Source organism: Ascaphus truei, chromosome 4, assembly GCF_040206685.1.
Source record: "Ascaphus truei isolate aAscTru1 chromosome 4, aAscTru1.hap1, whole genome shotgun sequence".
Taxonomy (NCBI): Eukaryota; Metazoa; Chordata; class Amphibia; order Anura; family Ascaphidae; genus Ascaphus; species Ascaphus truei.
In genome coordinates this window covers 11,866,010-11,886,150 of record NC_134486.1, presented here as the reverse complement: position 1 = coordinate 11,886,150, position 20,141 = coordinate 11,866,010, and the positions used below count along the sequence as shown (strand labels likewise).

The 20,141-nt window shown below is 47.9% G+C and overlaps 1 protein-coding gene across 1 annotated transcript in view; it reads right to left on the bottom strand.

The window, feature by feature from the left end:
* Positions 1 to 10,928: 10,928 nt before the first annotated feature.
* The window catches only part of GAREM2 (GRB2 associated regulator of MAPK1 subtype 2), a 131,946-nt gene continuing 122,733 nt past the window's right edge, over positions 10,929 to 20,141 (bottom strand). Inside the window, exons 5-6 of the mRNA XM_075595345.1 lie at positions 15,481 to 15,650; positions 10,929 to 12,293 (exon numbers count right to left, since the gene is read on the bottom strand). Coding sequence (XP_075451460.1) covers positions 11,303 to 12,293; positions 15,481 to 15,650 — 1,161 coding nt within the window. The 3' untranslated portion in view covers positions 10,929 to 11,302. The remainder of the gene's footprint in view (positions 12,294 to 15,480; positions 15,651 to 20,141) is intronic.

Here is a 20,141-nt window from a genome sequence, read left to right as displayed (position 1 = left end):
TGGTCTGGAGCATTCAGGTGTGTGTTAACACAATGCCAAGGAGGAAAGACATCAGCAATGATCTTAGAGAAGGAATTGTTGTGCCCATCACTCTGGGAAGGGTTATAAGGCCATTTACAAACAATTTAAAGTCCATCATTCTACAGTAAGAAAGATTATTCAAAAGTGGAAAACATTCAAGACAGTTGCCAATTTTCCCAGAAGTGGACATCCCAGCAAATTCACCCCAAGGTCAGACCGTGCAATGCTCAGAGAAATTGCAAAATACCCAAGAGTTACATCTTAGACTCTTCAGGCCTCAGTTAGCGTGTTAAATGTTAAAGTTCATAACAGTACAATTAGAATAAATCAGAAAAAGGGGAAGGGGAAACACAAAATGGATGTGCCCCCTAAAAGAATTCACTAAACTGCACACCAACAAAGTGTAAAAGTTAACTTTTAATAGATTTACTTAAAACATATATTACCAAAGAGTTGTGTACTGTGAGTTTAAAAATATATTAAATCAACACTATCAAGCATCCGTGTCATCAATTATAGGATTATGCTATCCCAGTTGACAACTTAATGTTGGTGGGATATAGAGGACAGAGGATGCTGTGAGTCAGGGTATTAACCCCTCTGGAGCAACTGTGAGACCAGATGGTAAGTGTGTATATATATGTACAAGTCAGCGACCGGTAGATTGAATATCCAGCTATCCTGCTATGTTTGATATCACTACGCACTTCAATGAAAAATTAACAGTGTGTTAGAATGCGAGTGCTTAAGTGATAGAGCTGGCACGTGCAGTCATAATGATAATAAATTCACAGCATAATGAAACTGCCAACCACAGCAATATTAGGGTGAGTTCACAGTAGGATATTGTAAGAACACCTCACATGGAGTGCAGGAAATGCAGGCACACTGACTGTGGAAATAAATAAATAACTGACTACTAGGGTCTACACAGATAGAACCAGGAGACTGCAGACACTACATTAAAACAGCTCCAAGTAGGAGACTGACAACATTGCGCGTCCAACGCGCGTTTCCCTCCAGCAAACCCCTTCGTGTTGTCAATTAGAATAAAGACTGAACAAGTATGGTATGTTTGGAAGGGTTGCCAGGAGAAAGCCTCTTCTTTCTAAAAAGAACATGGCAGCACGGCTTAGGTTTGCAAAGTTGCATCTGAACAAACCACACGACTTCTGGAACAATGTCCTTTGGACAGATGAGACCAAAGTGGAGATGTTTGGTCATAATGCACAGCGCCATGTTTGGCAAAAACCAAACACAGCATATCAGCACAAACACCTCATACCAACTGTCAAGCACGGTGGTGGAGGGGTGATGATTGGGCTTGTTTTTGTGTTAGAATGCGAGTGCTTAAGTGATAGAGCTGGCACGTGCAGTCATAATGATAATAAATTCACAGCATAATGAAACTGCCAACCACAGCAATATTAGGGTGAGTTCACAGTAGGATATTGTAAGAACACCTCACATGGAGTGCAGGAAATGCAGGCACACTGACCTGTGGAAATAAATAAATAACTGACTACTAGGGTCTACACAGATAGAACCAGGAGACTGCAGACACTACATTAAAACAGCTCCAAGTAGGAGACTGACAACATTGCGCGTCCAACGCGCGTTTCCCTCCAGCAAACCCCTTCGTGTTGTCAATTAGAATAAAGACTGAACAAGTATGGTATGTTTGGAAGGGTTGCCAGGAGAAAGCCTCTTCTTTCTAAAAAGAACATGGCAGCACGGCTTAGGTTTGCAAAGTTGCATCTGAACAAACCACACGACTTCTGGAACAATGTCCTTTGGACAGACGAGACCAAAGTGGAGATGTTTGGTCATAATGCACAGCGCCATGTTTGGCAAAAACCAAACACAGCATATCAGCACAAACACCTCATACCAACTGTCAAGCACGGTGGTGGAGGGGTGATGATTGGGCTTGTTTTTGCAGCCACAGGACCTGGGAACCTTGCAGTCATTGAGTCGACCATGAACTCCTCTGTATATCAAAGTATTCTAGAGTCAAATGTGAGGCTATCTGTCCGACACCTAAAGCTTGGCCGAAATTGGGTCATGCAACAGGACAATGATCCCAAGCACACCAGCAAATATACAACAGAATGGCTGAAAAGGAAAAGAATCAAGGTGTTGCAATGGCCCAGTAAAAGTCCAGACCTCAACCCGATTGAAATGCTGTGGTGAGAGCTGTGCATAAACAAATGCCCACAAACCTCAATGAACTGAAGCAACGTTGTAAAGAAGAGTGGGCCAAAATTCCTCCACAACAATGTGAGAGGCTGATAAAGTCATACAGAAAAAGATTACTTCAAGTTATTGCTGCTAAAGGTGGTTCTACAAGCTATTGAATCCTAAGGTATACTTAGTTTTTCACACATGGGTTCTCCATTTTGGCTTTATTTTTGGTAAATAAATCATGACACGGTGTAATATGTCATGTGTTGTTGTTCATCTGAGGTTGTATTTACCTTATTTTAAGACCTGCTAAGGAACAGATGATTGTTATTATGTCCTAAAATGTAAATCCATAGAATTCAAAGGGGGTGTACTTTCTTTTTCACACAACTGTATGTATGTGTTTGTGTGTGTGTATACATATATATACCCCTGAAAGTTTTTCAAATAGAGGTTGATTCAGTGTGCGATTTCCACATATTCCTAATAACCAATTTGCAACCATTCGGTATTAGAAAAATGTTAGACATGTTCGGTGTAAAGTCTTCCACTAATACTGGGGGCGACACGTAGAGCGAGTTAAACATCACAGGCATTTCTGGCCCCTCTGGCAGCCAAACGGTTATCCCTCCAATAGGAATAACTTGGAAGGCCTTCTATTAGAACGGGAGTCAGACTGCAAACTCTCTTATTGTGGAATTGTATACCTGTCGTGCGCTCTGGCTGGCGCTGAATAGTTGAACCCACTAGGAAAGTGTGAAAGGCTGGATGTAAGGCACAGAGAGTATGAGGGGACATGGGGCAAAACGGCAATCTTTTTCCCGTCAGCTCATCCGTCCTGGGTCCAACGACTCTTCAGTAGCTGATCCCGCAGCGTGCATCCGGCAATGTGGTCATGTAGAAGTGAAGAGGTGACTCCGGTGCGACAGCAAACAGCCCAATGACGTCAGATCCGGGATTTTGAACACAGTAGCTTTACTGAACACACACAGGTGAAACAGCAGGCTGCAGCACAGCCTCCTCCTCTACGCGTTTCACGCTCTACTGGCGCTTCGTCTAGGAGTGAGGAGGGTGCCTGCAAGCCCAACATTTAAAATACAAACCCCGCGAACAGGGACTTAATTAAAATTGTTACAGCTGTGGACCTCAAGAGAAAACAAGTCTGTCTCAGTGATCGCATGATGAACATATAATGACCACATGAGTTTAACATGACAGATAATATTCTATTTTTTTCTGTATTACGTTTAGGGAATGGATTTAAAAAATCTCTGGGTGGCACTAATTGCTGAAAACACAAATAAACATAAAAACATATAAAGAGTTAATAAATGTTGCAATAATAATTGGGTCCTATGAAACACGATCTTTAAATATTTCTACTATTGAAATTATGTAGTACTATAATAAAATAAGATTTCTAATGAGTCACGGATCCCAAGTGAAAGGGAACGAACAAGAGAGGAGAAAGGGGGGGGGGGGAAGGTAAGGGAAGAAGAGGGGGGTGAGGGGGGGAGGAAGGGGAGGGGGGGAGGAAGGGGAGGGGGGAGAGGGGAAGGGAATGGAGGATGAAAGGAGCCAAGGAGAGCAGAAATATTCATAACATAATAAACAGTATAATATGTATAAAAATACAATATATAAATGAACTTTCGAAAAATGCAATCATAAAAAACATCTTAGATCCCAATCTACATTCAGTCCATTGGGCTGCAATGTATTAAGAGTAAAGATCCAGTGTGCTTCTCTTTGGTGGAGGATTTTAATCCTATCTCCACCCCGTAAGGGTTAAGAAATTTGTTCTATTGCCACACACTGGAATGACCCTGCACAGCCCAATGGACATGAATTAAGATGTCTGGACACAGGATGTAACATGTCATGATTACGGATCAATCTAAGATGCTCTAAGATCCTAATCTTAAGCATACGACTTGTTAAGTCAACTACTGTTTAGTACAACGGCAAGTCAATAGATAAATCACGTAATCAGATCGACATGAGATAAAAGATTGTATCTTAAATCTACGTGTCCCATCTGAATTGGAGAAATGGGTGGCTTGCAACATGTTTGGACAGACTTTACATCTCCCATATTTATAGGAACCAATTAATTTGGGAAAGAACAACCTAGCGGACTGAATGGGTTAAAGCACACTAGGCGACAGTTTGTTGCCCAATGTAGGAGCCTTGCGGAACACAATTCGTGGACCTGTACTAACGATTTTGGACAACAGGGGATCTAGTGTCAAGGTACCCCAATGTTTGTTAATGATAGATTTGATAGCAAGGGCTTGGTCGCTACAACCTGTGATAAAGAAAGGAACATCTGATCTATCAACTAGTCTGGATTTAGTTGGGGTCATGGAAATTAGGGAATCTCTATTGGTATCAAGGGATATTTCAAAAGCCCTATTTAGATCTTCCTGCTGATAGCCCCTGGCCAAGAATCTGTCTTTCATTTCCTCCACCCTCTGAACAAAGTCCTCCACGGAGGAACAGTTCCGACGTAAACGTAGGAACTGCCCCCGTGGGATACCTCTGATAAGGGGGCGGGAATGACAACTGTCAGCATGTAATAGTGTGTTCCTAGCATTTTCTTTACGAAATATATTCGATTGGATGCATTTGGAATTGTCCACATATAGTTTAAGATCCAAAACTCCCTTCCCCTCCCCCCTCTCCCTCTCTACCCCCTCCCCTTCCTCCCCCCCTCCCCCTTTCCCCCCTCCTCTTCCCTTACCTGCCCCTCTCCCCCTCTCCCCTCCCTCCCTCCCTTCCCCTCCCTCCCCCTTTCTCCTCTCTTGTTCTTTCCCTTTCACTTGGGATCCGTGACTCATTAGAAATCTTATTTTATAATAGTACTACATAATTTCAATAGTACAAATATTTAAAGATCGTGTTTCATAGGTCATGTTAAACTCATGTGGTCATTATATGTTCATCATGCGATCACTTAGACAGACTTGTTTTCTCTTGAGGTCCACAGCTGTAACAATTTTAATTAAGTCCCTGTTCGCGGGGTTTGTATTTTAAATGTTGGGCTTGCAGGCACCCTCCTCACTCCTAGACGAAGCGCCAGTAGAGCGTGAAACGCGTAGAGGAGGAGGCTGTGCTGCAGCCTGCTGTTTCACCTGTGTGTGTTCAATAAAGCTACTGTGTTCAAAATCCGGGATCTGACGTCATTGGGCTGTTTGCTGTCGCTCCGGCTTCACCTCATCACTTCTGCTCTCTTATTGTGACCTGAACCACCCTACCTGAAACCCCTCCCTTCCCGAAACCCTCTCCTCTACCTGAACCCCTCCCTTCCCGAAACCCTCTCCTCTACCTGAACCCCCCTCCTCTACCTGAAACCCCCTCCCTTCCCAAAACCCTCTCCTCTACCTGAAACCCCTCCCTTCCCGAAACCCTCTCCTCTACCTGAACCCCCCTCCTCTACCTGAACCCCCCTCCTCTACCTGAAACCCCTCCCTTCCCAAAACCCTCTGCTCTACCTGAAACCTTCTCCCCTACCTGAACCCCCCTCCTCTACCTGAAACCCCTCCCTTCCCGAAACCCTCTCCTCTACCTGAACCCCCCTTCTCTACCTGAAACACCCTCCTCTACCTGAAACCCCCTCCTCTACCTGAAACCCCTCCCTTCCCGAAACCCTCTCCTCTACCTGAACCCCCCTCCTCTACCTGAAACCCCCTCCTCTACCTGAAACCCCCTCCCTTCCCGAAACCCTCTCCTCTACCTGAACCCCCCTCCTCTACCTGAAACCCCCTCCTCTACCTGAACCCCCCTCCTCTACCTGAAACCCTCTCTCTACCTGAAACCCCTCCCTTCCCAAAACTCTCTCCTCTACCTGAAAACCCCTCCTCTCCCTGAAACCCCCTCCCTTCCCGAAACCCCCTCCTCTACTTGAAACCCCTCCCTTCCCAAAACCCCCTCCTCTACCTGAAACCCCCTCCTCTACCTGAAACCCCCTCACTTCCCGAAACCCTCTCCTCTACCTGAACCCCCCTCCTCTACCTGAACCCCCCCTCTACCTGAAACCCCCTGCCTTCCCGAAACCCTCTCCTCTACCTGAACCCCCCTCCTCTACCTGAAACCCCCTCCTCTACCTGAAACCCCCTCCTCTACCTGAAACCCCCTCCCTTCCCGAAACCCTCTCCTCTACCTGAAACCCTCTCCTCTACCTGAACCCCCCCCTACCTGAAACCCCCTGCCTTCCCGAAACCCTCTCCTCTACCTGAACCCCCCTCCTCTACCTGAAACCCCCTCCTCTACCTGAAAACCCCTCCTCTACCTGAACCCCCCTCCTCTACCTGAAACCCCTCCCTTCCCGAAACCCTCTCCTCTACCTGAACCCCCCTCCTCTACCTGAAACCCCCTCCTCTACGTGAAACCCTCTCCTCTACCTGAACCACCCTCCTCTACCTGAACCCCCCTCCTCTACCTGAAACCCCCTCCCTTCCCGAAACCCTCTCCTCTACCCGAACCCCCCTCCTCTACCTGAAACCTTCTCCCCTACCTGAAACCCTCTCCTCTACCTGAAACCCTCTCCCCTACATGAAACCCCCTCCTCTACCTGAAACCCCCTCTCCTCTACCTGAACCCCCCTCCTCTACCTGAAACTCCCTCCCTTCCCGAAACCCTCTCCTCTACCTGAACCCCCCTCCTCTACCTGAACCCCCCTCCTCTACCTGAATCCCCCTCCCTTCCCGAAACTCTCTCCTCTACCTGAACCCCCCTCCTCTACCTGAACCCCCCTCCTCTACCTGAAACCTTCTCCCCTACCTGAAACCCTCTCCCCTACCTGAAACCCCCTCCTCTACCTGAAACCCCCTCTTCTCTACCTGAACCCCCCTCCTCTACCTGAACCCCCCCATCTCTACCTGAAACCCCCTCCCTTCCCGAAACCCTCTCCTCTAGCTAAACCCCCCTCCTCTACCTGAAACCCCCTCCCTTCCCGAAACCCTCTCCTCTACTTGAACCCCCCTCCTCTACCTGAAAGCTCCCCTACCTGAAACCCTCTCCTCTACCTGAAACCCTCTCCTCTACCTGAAACCATCTCCCCTACCTGAAACCCCCTCCTCTACCTGAAACCCCCTCCCTTCCCGAAATAGTCTCCTTTACCTGAACCCCCCTCCTCTACCTGAAACCCCCTCCTCTACCTGAAACCTTCTCCCCTACCTTAAATCCTGTCCTCTACCTGAAACCCTCTCCCCTACCTGAAACCCCCTTCTCTACCTGAACCCCCCTCCTCTACCTGAAACCCCCTCCCTTCCCGAAACCCCCTCCTCTACCTGATACCCCCTCCCCTACCTGAACCCCCCTCCTCTACCTGAAACCCTCTCCCCTACCTGAAACCCCCTCCTCTACTTGAAACCTTCTCCCTTACCTGAAACCCTCTCCCCTACCTGAACCCCCCTCCTCTACCTGAAAACCTCTCCCCTACCCGAAACCCCCTCCTCTACCTGAAACCCCCTGTTCTACATGAAACCCCCTCCTTTCCCGAAACCCTCTCCTCTACCTGAACCCCCCTCTTCTACCTGAACCCCTCTCCCCTACCTGAAACCCCCTCCTCTACCTGAAACCTTCTCCCTTACCTGAAACCCTCTCCCCTACCTGAACCCCCCTCCTCTACCTGAAAACCTCTCCCCTACCTGAAACCCCCTCCTCTACCTAAAACCTTCTCCTCTACCTGAAACCCTCTCCCCTACCTGAAACCCCCTCCCTTCCCTCTACCTGAACCCCCCTCCTCTACCTGAAACCCTCTCCTCTACCTGAACCCCCTCCTCTACCTGAAACCCCCTCCCTTCCCGAAACCCTCTCCTCTACCTGAACCCTCACCCCTACCTGAAACCCCCTCCTCTACCTGAAACCTTCTCCCCTACCTGAAACCCTCCCCTACCTGAAACCCCCTCCCTTCCCGAAACCCTCTCCTCTACCTGAACCCCCATCCTCTACCTGAAACCCTCTCCCCTACCTGAAACCCCCTCCTCTACCTGAAACCCCCTCCCTTCCCGAAACCCTCTCCTCTACCTGAACCCCCCTCCTCTACCTGAAACCTTCTCCCCTACCTGAAACCCCCTCCCTTCCCTCTACCTGAACCCCCCTCCTCTACCTGAAACCCTCTCCTCTACCTGAACCCCCCTCCTCTACCTGAAACCCCCTTCCTTCCCGAAACCCTCTCCTCTACCTGAACCCCCCTCCTCTACCTGAAACCCCCTCCTCTACCTGAAACCCCGTCCTCTACCTGAAACCCCCTCCTCTACCTGAAACCCACTCCCCTACCTGAAACCCTCTGTTCTACATGAAACCCCCTCCTTTCCCGAAACCCTTTCCTCTACCTGAACCCCCCTCTTCTACCTGAACCCCTCTCCCCTACCTTAAACCCCCTCCTCTACCTGAAACCCCCTCCCTTCCCGAAAACCTCTCCTCTACCTGAACCCCCTCCTCTCCCTGAAACATTCTCCCCTACCTGAAACCCCCTCCTCTACCTGAAACCCCCTCCCTTCCAGAAACCCTATCCTCTACCTGAACCCCCCTCCTCTACCTGAAACCCTCACCTCTACCTAAAACCTTCTTCCTACCTGAAACCCCCTCCTCTACCTGAAACACCTCCTCTACCTGACACCCCCTCCTCTACCTGAAAACCCCCTCCCTTCCCAAAACCCCCTCCTCTACCTGAAACCCCCGCCCTTCCCGAAACCCTCTCCTCTACCTGAAACCCCCTCCTCTACCTTAAACCCCCTCCCATCCTGAAACCCCCTCCTCTACCTGAAACTCCCTCCTCTTATTGAAACCCCCTCCCTTCCTGAAACCCCCTCCTCTACCTGAACCCCCCTCCCTTCCTGAAACCCCCTCCCTTCCTGAAACCCCCTCCTCTACCTGAAACCCCCTCCCTTCCTGAATCCCCCTCCCTTCCTGAAACCCCCTCCTCTACCTAAAACCCCCTCCCTTCCTGAAAACCCCTCCTCTACCTGAACCCCCTCACTTCCTGAAACCCCCTCCTCTACCTGAAACCCCCTCCTCTACCTGAAACCCCCTCCCCTACCTGAAACCCCTCCTCTACCTGAATCCCTCTCCTCTACCTGAAACCCCCACCCTACTTGAATCCCCCTTCCTACCTGAAACCCTCTCCTCTACCTGAAACCCTCTCCTCTACCTGAAACCCCCTCCCTACCTGAAACCCCCTCCTCTATCTGAAACCCCCTCCTCTACCTGAAACCCCCTCCTCTACCTGAAACCACCTCCTCTACCTGAAACCCCCTCCTCTACCTGAAACCTCCTCCCTTCCTGAAACCCCCCTCCACCTGAAACCCCCTCCTCTACCTGGAACCCCCTCCCTTCCTGAAATCCCCTCCTCTACCTGAAACCCCCTCCCTTCCTGAAACCCCCTCTTCTACCTGAAACCCTCTCCTCTACCTGAAAACCCCTCCTCTACTTGAAACCCCCGCCCTTCCTGAAACGCCCTCCTCTACTTGAAACCCCCTCCGTTCCTGAAACCCCCTCCCTACCTGAAACCTTCTCCTCTACCTGAAACCCCCTCCCTTCCGGAAACCCTCTCTTCTACCTGAAACCTCTCTTCTAGCTGAAACCCGCTCCTCTACCTGAAACTCCCTCCCTTCCTGAAACCCCATCCCTATCTGAAACCTCCTCCTCTACCTGAAACCCCCTCCTCTACCTGAAACCCCCTCCCTACCTGAAACCCGCTCCTCTACCTGAAACCCCCTCCTCTACCTGAAACCCCCTCCCTTCCTGAAACCCGCTCCTCTACCTGAAACCCCCTCCCTTCCTGAAACCCCCTCCCTTACTGAAACCCCCTCCCTACCTGAAACCCTCTCCTCTACCTGAAACCCCCTCCCTTCCTGAAACCCCCTCCCTTCCTGAAACCCGCTCCTCTACCTGAAACCCCCTCCCTTCCTGAAACCCCCTCCCTACCCGAAACCCCCTCCCTACCTGAAACCCCCTCCCTTCCTGAAACCCCCTCCCTACCCGAAACCCCCTCTCTACCTGAAACCCCCTCCTCTACCTGGGGAGCCAGGAATGTGCAGCTGTGGTCGTTGAATTAATGAGGGAAAATAAGTTAGAGGCAGAACACAGCCGAGCCAATGTTTCTTATCGCTGGGTTGTTCAGTCCTTTGGATGGTTGGATTTTTTGCTTTTGTGATGAGGATACTGGTGTGAAAGAAGCCTGACGTACCACAGTAATCAATCACACAGAACGTTACACCTAGTGGTAAACCTGAAACTGCTACATCTCTCCATTCATTTAGTTACAGGAGACTTTGCAGTGCATGATGGGAACATTGAGCACACGGGGGGCTACGTATGAGGCTCATGGGAAGGGCATCTTTTTAATTTGAGACATTAGTTAATTGTGCCTCAGGGGTATTTATAATAATAATTAATAATATTTGTATCTTAAATAGTGTTTACTATGAACATAGAATTCTGCAGGAACAATGAATCCCTTCCCTAAAGAACTTGCAATCATATTTTTTGGTGCTGGAGGCAAAGTGACATGCCCAATGTGACATTCCAAGCTGGTTCTGCGTCTTCAAGGTCAGTATCATTACAGCTGAGCTCCGGCTTCTGTATTTAGGTCACCCGAGACCTGGCGGAGATTTTTGCAGCAGATAAAAGGGAAAGATGTGAACTGTAAACAAATAAACAATGACACACCCCATGTTAAGAGGTCCCATCCCTAACACCTTTTACATATTCACTCCTAAAATCCCAATTAAGGTCCGAGGAGGAGAAAAGAGGAGCAAAATATTTTAATGCATTAACTCTGAAAGAAGCGTGTTCTATGGCAATATTGGGTTTGATACATAGCCCCCATTATATTTCAGTGCTTCCATCCGACAGAGAAGTGGTTGACATGAGTATAATGTTACATTTTGTGCAAATTGTGCCATGTGTATCTTTGAGGGGGTCTAAGGGTTAGTTAAAAACAGAGATATCCCATGAAATAAGGGATAGGTGAGGAGTATGTTTATGGGTGTAACCCTGTGTAAAAGGCCTGAGAGCACCAACAAATGTTCTCAATTGGTCCATCTAGGCAAGTGTGTTGGATTAGCCATGAGTCCCCAATAGTTTTTAGTTATATCTTCGGCCTCCAGCCTTTAATGAACTGCATTATCTTCTTCACCTGGAGCTTTGTGAGCTTGAAGTCATCAGACAGGATCTCCTCTGTCAGCTGCACGAAGATGCTACCGTCAATACGTTCCCGCACAAAGAAGGTCACCACATCCTCAGAGAGGCCGATGAACCGCAGGCACCGTGAGACCTCCTCGACCGACAGAGTTGACAGGTCGGCTGGAGGGTGCCAGGCCTGTCCATCTCTGTTAGGCCTGGGCATGCCTGGTGCATGAGGAGATGAAGAATCCAAATTACTTCTGGAGGACATAGGTGGGACCTCAATTACTCCTTGAGTGAGATAAACTCTAGTGATGCCTCCTTCTGCCCCCCTCAAAATAGTAGGTGAGAGTGGGGACGTGCTCCTGATCACAATATTCTCAGTCTCAAATCCCTTGGTGGGCCGGGGTGGAGGTGTAGGACAGGTAGCCATTCCACCCGCTTTAAAGATGGACTCCGGCATGTATCGCAGCTCTGATCCAATGGAGACAGAGTCTGGAGAGGTACTCTGTATGTTGCTCACCTCAAAGGGGTCAAGGGCTTCTGAGGCACAGGAAGAGGTGGATTTCTGGTGCTCAATGGGATCCAACCACTCCCCGGAGGCTGAAGGGGTGGAAGAGAAGGCCGGGTTGGCAAAAGGATTCAAGGCTCCAAAGGGGGCAAAGCGTTTCTGAGTGTGAGGTGGCTTCAGCCTGGGGCAGCTATAGTAAGTCTTAATAGTGGTGTCTGCACTCAGCAGAGGAGTGGATCGACCACTGGCCACACTTGGACCTGTGTCCGCATAAGCCCAAGAGTCTGACCAGGATGTCTGAGTGGCCGGAGCAGTGGAGGCCATGCTTCCCGACAGCTGGCGGTTGGACGAGTCCCCAGCCTTGCAGTCCCCCCATGTGCAAGGATAACAGTACAGAGAGTAGGAGTCTGGCGATGGAGAGCAGTTCGCACTGCGAGTTCCTGATCTGTGGGGACAACAAAAGAAGAAGCTGAATTGGGCAGCAAAGAGTTTGCTTTGACACACTCCCTCATTTCCTTCTGATGGCTGCATTACTGCACATGTCGAAAATAGTTTAACCTTTTTCTGAGAGAGGGTCCAACACAGTGCAGCAAAAGGGTTAATCAAATGTCATGCAGGGATTATTATTACCCAGAAAAATTAAAGCCACCTGCGACTTAAGAGTTTTTGATGCACAAAAATGGCAGAAAATGACCAGCAAAGATACATAACGTGAAATATCCCATTATATTGTGTGTGTCGTGTTAATTATCCCCAGATCCTACTATTGACATTTGCCACAAATCTGATGTACAGGTCACAAGGTGAAGCTGAAGCCAAACACTTTGGGGTAGATCCTCAGAAGTGCGTTACATTTTTAGCGTTACGTCATCGCCATTTTACGTATCGGTATCCGTAACGCGTATCACGTGTATACAGTTTTACGGACATTTTGCCTAATCATATGCAAATCGTATGGTGATGAGCCTGGTACCCAACAACGCCGATCCTCGGACCTCCGTTACCGGTAGCGCATGGGAATAACGTGGCCATATTGAAGAATTTACAAAACATGTTCTTGCCAACATCCAAACGCTCATTATTATTGCGTTATTTGTGGGAATAGCCTAAAAGCGATGTAATGCATGGAGGACTTAACCCTTTCATTATAAAAAGTTTCATATGTCATACAAATATATATATTATGGATCATATAAATGTCTGAAACATCATTAGCTATATTATGGGCTTTAGTGGTTAAAGTGATGTTTGTGTGAACTAATATGGTATATATAATGTAATAATTACACTATAAAGTATGAGTGTACAATAATGTATATTATATCCATACTTACATTAATAGCAACAGTATCAATTATTATTAAAAAAAATATTAATGTACAATTAAAATAAATGAAGGACACAATAAATGATGGAAAAAGTTAATAAGTATTAAAATGTTACATTTCTCAATATTATAACAAGATTTGAATGAGCTTTTGGTAACGCACGAGTAATGAGTCTTTATCGCCTGCGTTAATAACGCGCCTTTAAGTTTGACCAATGCGCATGCGCAGTGTAATGGAGAACACGGCTCTGAGACATGATCATCACCGTTAACAGCGCCGCCACTTTTATGAGCAGGCGCTATTTTTGTCTCTCATTAGCTTTGAGGATACCCGTTAAAATGAAGAAAAATAACGTCCGTTCCCAATTTCAGTAACGAGCGTTATTAGCGCAAACATTATGGACTTCTGCGGGTCTGCCCCTTCGACTCTAAGGAAGAGTTTGATGCACAGGCCACTAAGATAGAAGTACCGAAAGTCAGCCTGGGAATGTACACCATGAGCTTGTCCTCACCTTCCCTTCCTTCACCACCCTTTCTTTATCCTCTTATATGTACCAGAATAAGAACGGATATTCAGAACTTTATATCATGCTCAAGTTCTTCTTTATGTATGTATGACCTTCACAAGACTTGGCCAACGAATGTTTCTATCAACTCTTTGGTACGGTAATCAGGGAAGTCAATATATTGCACTGAAATGTTGCTATGTTATCAGGAACCATTTATTTTATAAGAACTATGGGGTCCGCTTGGATTTTGTAAGGTCAGCAAACCTGTCCACCTCACTGTCGTGTGTTCTTTTGGGAAATTGTGGGCTCCGGTGTGTAACATGATCGGCCAATAAGCCATCCATATTTATTCAATCTCTTCTATCTATTGGGCGCCTCTCATCCATTTAACCCGCAATTCAATTAAGAGTTTACAAAGTCAATCCAATGAGGCACCATTCTCAATGAGCTTTTAAAGCACGTTCCACACTCATGGTACATTGATTGCCTTAATATATCCCATAACCTCATATGGTAAATACATATGAGATGTATAGTACTAGCCAAGGGAGCTACCCAAATGCTTAATTAAAGAGATGTGTTTTAAGATAGGCCTTAAAGGTGGATAGAGAGGGTGCTATTCGGATATTGAGGAGAAGGGCATTCCACAGGTGCGGGGCAGTCAGTGAGAGGTTGTACATGGGAGAGGGCTTTAGACACAAAAGAGGCAGACATAATACAGTGATTAAGCTGCAGACGTAGATTGTGACTATAATTAGCGAGCATTCGTTATGAACCTGGAACTATGCTTCATCCTGTTGCTGGATGTCTACAGTCTCCCAAACTAGAGATTTCCATTTGTAGGGTTTTTGTACGTTAAGTCATTATGATGTATCCCAACCTGTAACAAACCTACAAGATGATTTGGCCAAATCTTTTAGGCTATTGTGATTCCTGCAAGGAATTCATCTTGTGTTATCATGTGGCGAAACACTGTCATCTCTGGGCAAAGTCAGTCGTCACAAGACTGCCAATATGTTTTTTTTGTTTTTTTATTTTAAATTTTAAAACCTTACAGATCATTATTCAGTTGCTATATCAGGTGTTTGTAAAAGAGTATTTTTCAAGTGTCCATGTAACCATTGATTTCCTTAAAGTATTCACAACACCCCCTTTTTGGGACTTTTGTATTTTATTCAGTTAGAGTTGAATGAAACTTTGCTGTATGAAGCTTTGATAACCACGATGCAGACCACCACATCTTTGCATTTTCAAGTCTTCATGAAGATCCTAGGGCTGAATTAAGCTAGGGCTTAAAAAGCATATGCTCATGTTCACTAAACGGTGATTCTTATTGCCAAATATTGCCAGCTAACTTCTTGACAGGCCATTCACAATCGTGAACAGCTTCTCACGAATAGAGTTGCTATAAATGTAAATATCGATATGGTACTGTATATCAGATATAACGTTATAATGTGTAACAGTGTATAGTCTTTATAAGTCTGTGCCCAGGACATATGTGAAAACGAGAGGTAACTCTCAATGTATTACTGCCTGGTAAAACATTTTATAAGTAAATAAATATAGAGAAAAGCTATAGATCTGATTACAAAACAATAACAATATTTATATATATATATATATATATGTAATAATGTTTTCTTATAATGAAAAGGTTTTCTATCCAATAGCAAAATGTGTGCAGCACCCTTCTGTGTGCATTAGGTACACATTTAAGATACCGAATGTATAGTAATTGGGCCCAGTTGTATAATGTGTAGAGAGAACGAGGTGACAGTCGTGCTGTGACTCACATGTCATGGAGACCAGATGAGTAGTACGACAGGCTGGGACTGGGCGAGTGGGATGGTGGAAGATGAGCCTTTGGGAGCCGAGGAGGGACAGGTGGGCTAGAGGAGACGAAGGGCCTCCCATCACGTGGGGGAACAGGAGGTGCATTGAGAAGGCGACATTCTTCCCTCACCTGCAAGACACAAACCAGAGTAAACATCTCTAATGATCAGAGACAACGGAAGCAAGGATAGATGGGAACTGGCTTCAAGGCGGACAACTTCTCTTCTCCTGCGCTCGTGGCCAACTCCAGTCCTCAAGGGCCACCAACAAGTCAGGCTTTCAGGATATCCCTGCTTTTGCACAGGTGGCTCAGTCACCTGCCTTTGATTGAGCCACCTGTGCTGAAGCAGGGATATCCTGAAACTCTGACCTGTTGGTGGCTTTTGATTACTTGAGGTGGCCACCCCTGCACATTTTATTACTCATACTCCATTGCCCACCTATCCTTATAACCCACCTTTCTGACCAAATTGATTATTTCCAAGAGGATCCCTTTGACTGTATATTTTATCCATTGTAAAACAGTAATTTCCTGTTAACGGGGTGTTTGAGGGTCACTACTTGCCCGACAGAGAATGGCATCTCTCCCACCACTCATAGTAAAGGATGTAATCCCGATTTTCATCCCTACACCCCATTTATATACATTACTTGTCTCCATAGGGGAGAGTGACCACCCTGATGCACCTATCAGTCGCCCTAATAGCCTATGTACAAGTTGGGAGCTCCAGCATTTCCAGTGGACGGGTGTGACGGGAGGGGGTAACCAGGCTCTTTAATAAAGGTCAAGCCCGTTTTGGGTACCCCTGCCCTGTGTATAAGGGTCCCAGAGAGTCAGCTCTTGGACCCAATAACATTGTATCACTGTGTTATACTGTATGTATTAAAAGCATTTTTTGTGTTTTTCCCTTTCCGGGCGTGCCAGCGAGCAGGGATTGCTAGGGCGTGAGTTTCCGGGCATGTCAGAGAGCAGGGATTGCTAGGGTGTGAGTTTCCGGGCGTGCCAGCGAGCAGGGATTGCTAGGGTGTGAGTTTCCGGGTGTGCCAGCGAGCAGGGATTGCTAGGGTGTGAGTTTCCGGGCGTGCCAGCGAGCGAGGATTGCTAGGGTGTGAGTTTCCGGGTGTGCCAGCGAGCAGGGATTGCTAGGGTGTGAGTTACCGGGCATGTCAGAGAGCGGGGATTGCTAGGGTGTGAGTTTCCGGGCGTGCCAGAGAGCAGGGATTGCTAGGGAATGAGTTTCCAGGTGTGCCAGCGAGCAGGGATTGCTAGGGTGTGAGTTTCCGGGCGTGCCAGCGAGCGGGGATTGCTAGGGTGTGAGTTTCCGGGTGTGCCAGCGAGCAGGGATTGCTAGGGTGTGAGTTTACGGGTGTGCCAGCGAGCGGGGATTGCTAGGGTAGGAGTTTCCGGGTGTGCCAGCGAGCGGGGATTGCTAGGGTGTGAGTTTCCGGCCGTGCCAGCGAGCGGGGATTGCTAGGGTATGAGTTTCCGGGCGTGCCAGCGAGCGGGGATTGCTAGGGTAGGAGTTTCCGGGTGTGCCAGCGAGCGGGGATTGCTAGGGTGTGAGTTTCCGGGCGTGCCAGCGAGCAGGGATTGCTAGGGTAGGAGTTTCCGGGTGTGCCAGCGAGCGGGGATTGCTAGGGTGTGAGTTTCCGGGCGTGCCAGCGAGCAGGGATTGCTAGGATAGGAGTTTCCGGGTGTGCCAGCGAGCGGGGATTGCTAGGGTGTGAGTTTCCGGGCGTGCCAGCGAGCGGGGATTGCTAGGGTGTGAGTTTCCGGGCGTGCCAGTGAGCAAGGATAGCTAGGGTATGAGTTTCCGGGCGTGCCAGCGAGCGGGGATTGCTAGGGAATGAGTTTCCAGGCGTGCCAGCGAGCAGGGATTGCTGGGTTGTGAGTTTCCGGGTGTGCCAGCGAGCGGGGATTGCTAGGGTGTGAGTTTCTGGGCGTGCCAGCGAGCGGGGTTTGCTAGGGTGTGAGTTTCCGGGCGTGCCAGCGAGCAAGGATAGCTAGGGTATGAGTTTCCGGGCGTGCCAGCGAGCAAGGATAGCTAGGGTATGAGTTTCCGGGCGTGCCAACGAGCAGGGATTGCTGGGTTGTGAGTTTCCGGGTGTGCCAGCGAGCGGGGATTGCTAGGGTAGGAGTTTCCGGGTGTGCCAGCGAGCGGGGATTGCTAGGGGGTGAGCTTCCGGGCGTGCCAGCGAGCGAGGTTTGAGTTTCCGGGCGTGCCAGCAAGCGGGGATTGCTAGGGTAGGAGTTTCTAGGTTTCTGGGTTTCTAGATTCAAAATTTCGGGATTGCTACTGTAGGGGGGTTTTGTGGAGGATCAGTTAACAGAATGTGCCCAGGAGGTTGGGGTCCGGAGTTGTCGATTCCCCCATAAATGTATCTGGGAATCATGCCTGACTCTCGGATACATGTAGGCACATTGTCCTGGCAATACCTCCCCTTGGAAATGTAAGCACGACTCACCACTAGGGTACCCTGCTTCAGCACAGCACAGAAAGGAGAATGAGGCTTCAGGGATGAATAGGTATCCCTGTAGCTGAGGGAATCCTTAGGTTAAAGGAGGTACCTGTCATGATAGAGAGGATTTGGCCCGGGATTAAAGGGGTTACCCCCATTTGGCCACCCTCTACTCTCACCTGGGAAGCAAGGGGTTAACTGGACTGAGGTCCAGTAATGTGTTTTTGCCTTGCTTCAGTATCCAAATGTTTATTCCCCTGTTGAAATGTATTGTGTTATCCTGGTGTTTGCACTCACACATACACTAGGATTGATGCGGGAAGGAAGGGGTTAATGTTAGTTTAGTGATTATAGCCCTTTGTTCCCTTTTCCTGCCTTTTCAGGCTCCATTTTGCAGCCTTCCATAGGCCGCCATTGCAGCTCCATGTGTTCCAATGGCAGAAGTAGCGGTTTTGGACCTGTTTTCCAGCGACGACCAGCAGGTGGCGTCCGAGAGGAGGAGTGGCGGTTTCCCATTGTAAGTCAATGGGCTCATTGACTTCAATGGAGATTCCTCAACGCCGGCCTCGAGGAACAGGTTGGCAGCCATCCAAACCGCAGACCGCAAAAGCGGATACAATGTCTTTGAAAAGAGTTTAATCACTTTGGTCAAGTTCAAAGACAATTGGCGTGGGAATCTTAAGTTCTAGGGCCCCTGGGAATAAAATTATTTTTGCCCCTAGCCCCTAGGGACCCCCACACACGACCCCCACCGGGTTCGGGAATGAGGGACCCCCGTAAAGGGTCAAGTGGAGAAGGAGGGTCGCACCATTGAATCTAATGGCGGTGTGCACCATGCATTGTCTATGGCGGCGCCAGCCATTGATTCCAATGGGGAAAAGCCGCGTGGCATAAAAACGACTAAGTGTAAAATGCTGAAAAATGTAAGTCCATATCTCCGGTTCTGGAATGACCAGAGGGATGGGATTTTGGTGGCATGTAGCCAAGGTTCCGGCTTTAATGCGTGCCCCTTCCCAGCCCTCTCAGACCAACCAGACGGAGTGTGGGCAAATGTAAAGATTTGTGGATTTTCTCATAGACTTCAATGGCGGCTTTTTCTACATTGAAAGTCTATGGCGGGAAACTCCATAATGGCTCCATAATGGCGGGAAACTGACTACAATGGCGGAGTTGCTCCATTGAAACCCATGGCAGCGGAGCCCGTTGTTTTCAATGGGGATTTAGTGAAAAGCTGAGATTTCTTTTTAGCGGAGATTTTTATAATAAAATATGAAACGGTTTATGTGGTATTCGTATAACTCTGGTTCCGAAGGTCACAGCAGGCTGAACCTTGGACCCTATAGTGTACCACTTCCGGCATTAAGGTCTGGATAGTTTGGACCCACTGGACCTACCAGAACTGGGTATTGTAATATGTGTAGGTATTAAAGTGTATCTGGGATTTTGGATCTGCTCTGAAAAATGCAGACTCCATCTGCTATGCTAAATAGGGCAGGAAGGACATCCTGAGGAATTAACATAGCCCGGTGATCAAAAGCTAACTGTCCTGATTGTTTATACTAAGGGCAGGAACAAAGGGACTGAGTGTTTTTAAGTGTCGGTCTTCACACTTACAAGGGAAGCCAAAATCTCCTTCAAAGAGATTTTTCTAGCCAGCTTGGTGCCTTGGTTGTAAGAGAGGGGGCTGAAATGGTATTTAAACCTGAGTCAGCCCTTACTCAAATGTCTTCATGTAGGGTCCTCATGATCTTCATGTATTGCTGTGATGTCTACATCTGAACCTGAATTATGGAAGAAATGGCTCATCCTGTATCCTGATGGCTTTCTTGTCCTAACCTTTAAGTAAGTGCTATATTTTGTTTGTTATTTGTATATCTTGTTGTGTTCACCTTTTTCAAGGAATAAATTATATTTTATCATATCTAAGCCTCGTCCAGTTCAACCCAGTGATATTTGGTGTGTATTATTAATAGCCTGTTACAAAGCTATCGTCACAGTACCCCAGCTAGTGCTAAGGTGATCCACAACCAGTATAGGGTTTGTGGGTGTCCCAACCGTATATAAGGTTGGGGGGGGAGGGGGGATAGAGGACTCTGAGAGTCCAAACTGAGCCACCGGTGAAGTGTATGGGGAATAAGGCAGATAGAAATAAAAGGCGGAG